The sequence below is a fragment of the Melitaea cinxia genome, chromosome 25 (genome assembly GCF_905220565.1).
Source record: "Melitaea cinxia chromosome 25, ilMelCinx1.1, whole genome shotgun sequence".
In the NCBI taxonomy this organism is placed as follows: Eukaryota; Metazoa; Arthropoda; class Insecta; order Lepidoptera; family Nymphalidae; genus Melitaea; species Melitaea cinxia.
The window spans coordinates 5,130,333-5,138,910 of NC_059418.1; the positions used below are offsets into that span (position 1 = coordinate 5,130,333).

The 8,578-nt window shown below is 34.2% G+C and overlaps 1 protein-coding gene across 1 annotated transcript; it reads right to left on the minus strand.

The window, feature by feature from the left end:
* Window positions 1-228: 228 nt before the first annotated feature.
* On the minus strand, window positions 229-7,973 carry LOC123666257 (inactive peptidyl-prolyl cis-trans isomerase shutdown-like). The gene is made up of 6 exons (XM_045600429.1): window positions 7,611-7,973; window positions 4,827-4,943; window positions 3,376-3,524; window positions 2,531-2,646; window positions 1,490-1,692; window positions 229-1,075 (listed from the first exon to the last, which is right to left on the minus strand). Exons 1-6 carry the CDS (start codon window positions 7,661-7,663, stop codon window positions 325-327), a joined length of 1,389 nt encoding a protein of 462 aa, XP_045456385.1. The 5' UTR covers window positions 7,664-7,973; the 3' UTR covers window positions 229-324.
* Between the last annotated feature and the right edge of the window lie 605 nt (window positions 7,974-8,578).

Sequence of the window (8,578 nt, forward strand, 5' to 3'; positions counted from 1 at the left end):
TTGTGAGATTGAAGTACTCCCCAAGTAGGACTATTCCAAATTTCGACCACTATATTCCCTAGTTTCCCTATTGCCTCCTACACATTTAAAATCTCAAAGAAACAAACTTACAAACAAAAATATTAAATATATCATAACATTACTTCTTCGGTCAGACTGTGTCTGATTTTGACCACGAGATTTTTACTTTCCTCATACACATTTAAAATCTTTAAAAAAAAACTTACATTAATTCAGTCTTGTAATTACTATACATATACTTTGTACTTAATCTGTAGGTACAGAAAGCAATCTCGACAGGGACACTTTACAACAACAAAAAAATTACATTTTCGATTTTTTCACAACCGAAAACCGTTTCTTCCTACCTTCCCCTTCCTCCAAAACGACGATACCCTCAAACTTCGAGCTCAAATCCTTTATACAACTAATCTCATCCTTAGTCAAACCCGGCGCTAAATCAAATTTCGCGTACTCATCCCTTGCCACCAAATTTTGACACATGTCAACGACGCCATTTTTAAAATCTTCATCGACGTCATAGACAATCGCTTTCTTTTGCGACGTACACTGAAACGCATTCTGCCACAAATCTCTCTCTTGATCAGCTGACTTCTTGAAATACTTATCTAAGTTAGCCAATGCAGCGCCTATATCAGTATTCTTAGGTTCTAATTTTAGAGCTTTCTTGTAATATTTTAAAGCTTCCTCGTACTTACCGAGCATTTCGTGACCCCTAGCGTAATAGAACATTACTTTACAGTGCTTCTCAATATCTGTTACGTATTCTAAAGCTTCGCACATGTTTATTATGTGTTTCGGTTTATTTAATTTATAATAACAGACGGCTAAGTTAGTGTATGAATTGATTTTCAATCTTTTCACTTCGTTTGATTCGTCAGAATTTTCCGTTTTAGCCGTGTTCAGTATTGATATAGCTTGTTGATAGTTCTTTATAGCTTTTGAGTAGTTTTGTTTTTTCGAGAACAAAACTTTTGCGTGATTGTGTAATGATTTAACGGTTTTGATGATCACTTCATACTTTTTCTGTTCTTCTGATGGTAGGTCGTTGTATCTGTGGACGATAGATTGATTAAAATCATTACTGCGGAGGTAAAAGATATATTTATATGTATATATAATAATTGTGTTTGCCCCCAAAAGAAAAAATAAAAAATCAATCCAAAAAATAACTCGTCATGTCTCTATTAAATAGGACCACATGACTGACAAGCACCAGCTTTCGGTTAAAAAAAATAATCGTCAAAATCTGTACAGCCAGTAAAAATATACACACATATATGAAATATTCGAATTAAGAATAACTCTTCCATTTTTCGAAGTCGTTTAAAATTACAATAAACGCATCATATAAAATACAATATTAAAACCTACGAGATGCGCGGCCTCGGGAGATGAAATAATACAACGAAATATAACTCAGCTAATCATGTATTAATGACACTATCACGTATTACACTACACCTACCTCACATAGCCCTGTATATCATCAACGTCATACAAAACGATGACAAACAGCGCGGGCTCCGGTCTAATTCTCGGCGGGACCCCGAGTGGGCCCCAAGCCATACTAGGCTGCAATAGTAGTAGGAATCTAGCTTTAGGCCCTTTTACTGACGTAAGACCTATTTCTAGACCGGGCAAGAACCTGCCTCTACCCAGACGAAGGCTCTGTAAAAAAAAAACGTGCACCTATTAGCTCCAACATGAGACTGGACTAAACTCCATAAGAACCACAACCACGGTATTTAATAATTGTGTTTGCTCCCAAACGAAAAAAACCGACTTCAATATTACATCGACAAGTAATACAACGTAAGTAGACGAAAAATAGTCAAGTAAATCCGCGTTATCAAAGATTACTCAAAAATTAGTCATCTGATCTCGATCAAATTTAAAAGGGATCACAAGACAAGCATCCGCTTTCGATTAAAACAAGAATCGTCGAAATTATTTATAAATAATGTACTGCTACTGCCCTCTAGTGGATAATATTAATAACTACGTTATAGTTGATGGATAGTCCGAACCGAAGTAGTTTTACTGAATTCCGATAGATAGCGTCGCGATTGCGACAATGTACGCACCGTCACGTAAATACGCGTAATCAAATATCACTCAAAAAGTACTTATTATATTTCAATCAAATTTAAATGTGACTGACTACAACACAAGCATCAGCTTTCGATTAAAAGAAGAATCATCAAAATCGGTAAACACATTAAAATGTTATACGGTATAGTACAACGTAGGTCGATGAAAAAATATAATCAAGCAAAGACGCATTATCACATATAACTCGAAAAGTACTTGTTAGATCTCAATCAAATTGAATTAAATGGGACCACATAATACACACCACCTTTCGATTAAAACAAAAATCATTGAAATCGGTCCACCCACTCAAAAGTTCTGAGGAAAGGAGATCTGTGGTCGAGGTACTTCCCCAGTCGGGCTGCTCCAGATTTTGACCTACCTCAATAAAATTATCCACGCGAATCTTACTCACCATAGGAGCGCCATTGTTCATTGTCAGAGTGCTGTCAAATGGCAATGAAGCCTTTTCGAAGTAAGCCGCGTAGTGAAGGGTGCACATTGCATCAACTGGTACTAGGGGACCATCGCCTATAAAGAGATCACAATTTGTTACAAATATCAGTCAATAATAAGGGCCTACTTTAGTTGCTGATAAAGTTATCTAACATATAAAAATATTCAGCTATATTTTATATAGATTTTTTGTCAGATATTTCTATTTCATAGCAAACACACCCTATACAAGCACACACGCATACGCATACGCATAGACACACGCACACAAGCAGATACATTAAAATAAAATCAATAGCAATCAAAAATTACTTCATTCAAATAGGCTTCAAAAGCACTCTCGACCTGTCATTTTACAAATTTAAAATTATACTCGTATTAAATCGAAGCAACCACATTCGGAATGTCGACTCTGCAGAGACGAATCAGCAAGAAATTCGGCACACTGTCACACACACTCGCACACGTTTAGTTCACACGTTTTATTACTATTATTTATTAAGGCAGACAGTTGGCAGCCGGCAGACATTAGGGTTCAATAGATGAATAATTTAATCACAAATGCATACAATTTGTTTTTGAATTGATATATTTTTTGGGTGTCACTATTTTCTATGGTAACTTATTCCACACACACCGACACCCTGAAGTTAGCTAGTCAACGAAGAAGAAGTTAGCAACGTGAAGTTAGCTAGCCAATGAAGTATAACTTCTTACATGTGTACGTAAGTACACACACACACTTCTTTTGGTAACTTTGGTGATTTAAAAAAAAAATTAAACAAGTAAAAAGTGTAAACATACCTTCTTCAATTATCAACATCTTAACTTCACCACTCGGTATGCAATCAACCATTTTTGACGAGAGATCACTAAATGAATGGTATTCCGGAGAGGAGAGCATATTCTTTTCTGTCTCCGCTTCTAAGTTTTTGTATGTATCTTCTGAATCACTGTAACAATGAAATTTAATGTGACATGAGCGGCATCTGGAGATGAAATAATACAACTATTCAGCCAGTAACATGCCTCTGCTGGGCCTAGGACTCTTTCTCCGTGTATGAGAAGGTTTGGAGCTTGATCCAACAAGCTACTCCACTGCGGGCTGGCGGATATATTCCCTACGATTGCTATCAAGTGTCTAAGAAAACAACCGGGGCCGATAGCTTAAGCGAGCTCTCCAAGGTACGGTGGTTCGCAACAAACAATAATATTTCAAAAATAAGAATCTTTAAATAAAATTGAACTCTTAATACATTTATCTTATAACTTTTCCATTAAAACAACAATTCAAGAAATCCCTCTAAAACATACAACCAGAAAAGTCAGAGTAAATTTGGACACGATTCCCCAACGCCAACACTCAGAACCTGGACGTGACCTACCAGTTGTTTAGCTCGTAAAGAAGTTAAGAAAAATTCATTCAAAAAAAGAGAGAAAGATAATTTATTTTGTCGTTAGTGAGGGACAGGGGTGAGAGTGAGAAATTTAAAGAGTAGGCAGCAATAGACCACAAACTGGCCACACGCAAAATGGGATATTCTCTGGCCCGCTGGAGATACAATTTACGTAAGATCACCGGCGAAAGCTAGGTGAGGACTTTGGCGCGAATTCTGAATAAATAAATAAATATCTATGACACAGACACGATCACCTGTTCCTAAAGTAAGCAAGGTAATGTTTATGTTATGGGTAACAGCTGGCTGATATAACTGATTTTTTTTGTCGATAAATACATATAGATAATACTTATATAAAAATAAATAATTAAATTTTATAATTTTAAATAAGTAGGAAACAACCTACAACCACAACATGCTGTGTGGCTACGGCACTTAAGAATTTAGCCATCCCCTCTCTTCCCGTGGGTGTCGTAAGAGGCGACTAAGGGATAACAAGGTTCCACAACCACATTGGAACTTAAGAAGCCGACCGATGGCGGGATGACCATCCAACTGCTGGCTTTGAAATACACAGGCCGAAGACGGGCAGCAGCGTCTTCGGTGCGACAAAGCCAGTACTGCGGTCACCAACCCGCCTGCCCAGCGTGGTGACTATGGGCAAAACACATGAGTTCACGTTATTTTTGGCGTAAACTTGTGGAGGCCTATGTCCAGCAGTGGACTGTATAGGCTGTAATGATGATGATGAACCTACAACCCCCGAAGGAGAAAACGGGGTCACTGCAAACTGTCCCAACAAGCTAGCCAGAAGCAAGTGAGATTTTAAGTTCAATAAAATATTCATGTTATAACCTGTTGCCATCATCCATGTCAGGAAACAAATCATCATCGCAGTTCAACATCATACCCATGCTTGACTTCTTGAAGTCCATATCTAGATGAAATTCTGCATTGCCACTCAATAAATCTCTGTAAATTAAAACAATTATTTTAATGGAATATGATAACTGAGGTAGGACACAGCAGGATATTCCTGCTCAAAATATGGAGCAGCCCGACGGAGGCAGTACCTCAACCTTACAGAAGATCACAACTAAATAATACTGCCTTCAAGCAGAGTTGGGTAAGGCTTTAGATTATGAACCGTCGAATTATCTAAGCTCAAAGTTTTACCTTTTATCGGCATAATATCGTTACAAAAAAAAATAACCCTAACCTATCTAACTTCAAAATGACAGTTCTTAATCTAAAGCCTAGCCCAGTTTTGTGTTCCTGTTGGTGAGTAAGATGACCAGAGCTCCTGGGGGGAATTGGGGCTAGGGTCGGCAACGTGCTTGCGATGCTTCTTGTGTTGCAGACGTCTATAAGCTACGGTAATCGCTTACCATCACGCGAAGCCGTACGCTTGTTTGCCGACCTAGTTATATAAAAATAAAATAATTGTGTTTACTTGCAAACGAAAAAAAACCGACTTCAATTACATAGACAAGCAAAACATCGTATGTTGACGAAAAAAATTAACAAACGCGCTAGTCGTCACTACGATTTTCGAAGGATACCCTCGATTTCTCTAGGATCCCATCATCAGATCCTGGTTTCCTTATCATGGTACCACCCCTAGGATATCTCCTTTCCAACAATTTCTTTTTTTTATCACAATCTGTTCATAACCGGCAAATTTATCCCCGAACATACAATAAAATATATATAACAACTTAAGTTAAAAAACTTGGCTTTTTCAGGAACTCTTGGAATAAAACTAACAACCTAACCGACTATAAAAAATAGGAGGCTCGCAATTCGACTATATATTTTTTTAATGTATGTTACCTCTGAACTTTTTCTGAGTGGACTGATTTTGATGATTCGTTTCTTAATAGAAAGGTGGTGCTTATCACATGGTCTCATTTAAATTTAATCGAACTCTGAGAAGTACTTTTCGAGTTACATCTAATAATGCGTATTTACTTCGTTGATCTATGTTGTATTATATTTCATAACTTTTTACTGGGTGTACCGATTTTGATGATTCTTGTTTAAATCAAAAAAGCTGAAAGCTAAGAAAGCTGATGCTTGTCTTGTGGTACCATTTAAATTAAATGGAGATTTGATGGAAACTTTTTGAGTAATCTTTGATAACGCATATTACTTGACTATTTTTTCATCTACCTACGTTGTATTACTTGTCCATGTAAAAGTCGTTTTTTTTAGTTCGTGTACAAACACAATTATAACAATTGAAAGGCAGTCCTTGTCATGCAATATTAAGTCTGATAGAGATTTGACGAGTACTTTTTGAGTTATCGCAAATAATTTGTATTTTATTGACTTTTTTATCACCTACCTAAGTCAGTTAGTCGGTCTAAATGAAATATTTTTTCATTTGAAAGCAAACATAATTCTCATAATTTGATATACATACCTAACATATTTATTTTTAAATACCTACTATTTCCAATCTAATTTCTATTTGTTTCAAAAAATACTTTTGATTTTAGTACAGTTTTTTTTTAAATAATGAATTAATCATTAATTAAATATAATTAATATTATATATATATATATGAGAGACCTAAGTTAGGATTTGCAAACACTTCAATTTTTTTTTATATTTTATTGAATTTTGAATTTATGAATTACTGTTTTTACAAAGCCAAGATTGTATATTGTTGCATATTAGGCTTTTTTCCTTTTACTTATCTTTACAAATGTTAAATAAATTCTAATTAATTATAAAATTCGAATAACTACAAAAATATTAAAATTGAGTGTCGATTGACTAATTCTTATTAATTATAACAATTTAGCCTTCTAATAAACACATTAATATTATAAATGAAAAATTTTGTGAGAATGGATGGAATTATTTTGCAATTGTCTGAGAATAAATTTAAAGTTTATATTAAAATGAAATTAATGACTCAAGCTTATTATTCGGTGAAGGATTACATAAATCATAAAGATGTGTAGACTTAGTGATGAGTGAGTGTTTTTTTTTAATATATAGACTAGCGTTTCACTGCGATCTCACCTGATGGTAAGTGAAGATGCAGCCTAAGATAGTGCGCACTTGCCTAGAAGATGCCTATTCACTCTTGATTTGAAGATACCCAAGTTATAATTATTTGGAAAAAGGAAGCCGGAAGGACAGTCCAAATTTTTGCGGTGCGTATTAGATAGAAGAAACAAAACGCTTACTGCGAGATCGTGGGATTTCAACCACGTAGCGGTGCAGACTCATGCGATGCCTTGCTTTTCAGTGATAAAATGGTGATGGTAGATGGTGTATTTACCTGACTATTTTTTCGCCCACTTGCATGGTATTACTTGTCAACATAATTGAAAATGTTTTTCTAATACTAAAAAATGTCTTTTAATGATTTTTCTTTAGATGAGACTTGTTTAAAAGAAATAAATTGGTTACAATCTTCAGTATGTAGTCAATCAGAAATGGATAATATTGTTCAAACGTGAAAATTACCTCCTCACCCAAAATAAATTAATTCGAGGTGCGAAGAGTTTCGAAGTAAAATGAATAAAAATTATTTAATGTAACATTTCTCGTAATAGTTTATATTTTTTTATTGCGAAGATTTTTGTTTTTGTTTGAAAATTTTATACAAAATGTGTACTTACTTTAATTTTATCCCTTCGGAAAGCGGCACAGGATCTTTAAAAACATCTTCCATTTTCGAAAAAACAAAGCCCGTGGGCTCTAGAAATTATAAAAAATAAAATAGAAAACAAAACGACTCTGACTTTTATTTAATAATTCTGGTATTGAATTATGAACCTTAAAATAATGGTGATGATGAACCTTAAAAATATGCAACTTCTTTTAAAATTATGGCAATTGAAATTTTATAACATAGAAATATCAAAATAGAAGAAAATCAACAGGACATAATTGTTTATTTGTTCTTACATATTCTCTTTTCTTTGTAAATTAAGATATTTTTTTATAAACGAGAATCAAAGCAAGAGATATCAGATAACCTACAAACTAGACATGCGATCTGAAATCGATTAATCGACCAAAGAATCGATTTTTTAAACCGATAAATATGTTGTACTGAATCGATTAAGTGAATCGATATTCAGCCTTGAAAATCGCCATTCGATTTTTTCTGTTTTGGTAAAAACTATAAAATTATTTACAATTAGATGAATGTGCTCGTAATATTATGGTGTTGCCTGTTAAAGGGGTAATTACTCAAAAACTTGCGAAATAGTATTCCTTGTATCCACTTTCTCAGTTCATTCACTATATTCTCTTCATATTTTCTGTTTCTATTTGCTATAACTCATTCATCTCTTTCTCTATACATCCTCATCTTTTATGACAATTTACTCTCAAACAAAAATCACAAATACCAAACAAAAACTTTAGAAAAATAAAATATTTAGACACTAAATACAAAAATTAATTATTGTAGTGAAACTTATTTATCGACGTATGGGAGAAATCTTATAGTTATTACTGAAATTGATGTGAATAAACAATGAAAGTGAGAGATTATTTTTTTATTGTTAACCGACTTCAAAAAAATGAGGAGGTTACACAATTCGACCGTATATATATTATTTTTATGTATCGGGGATAA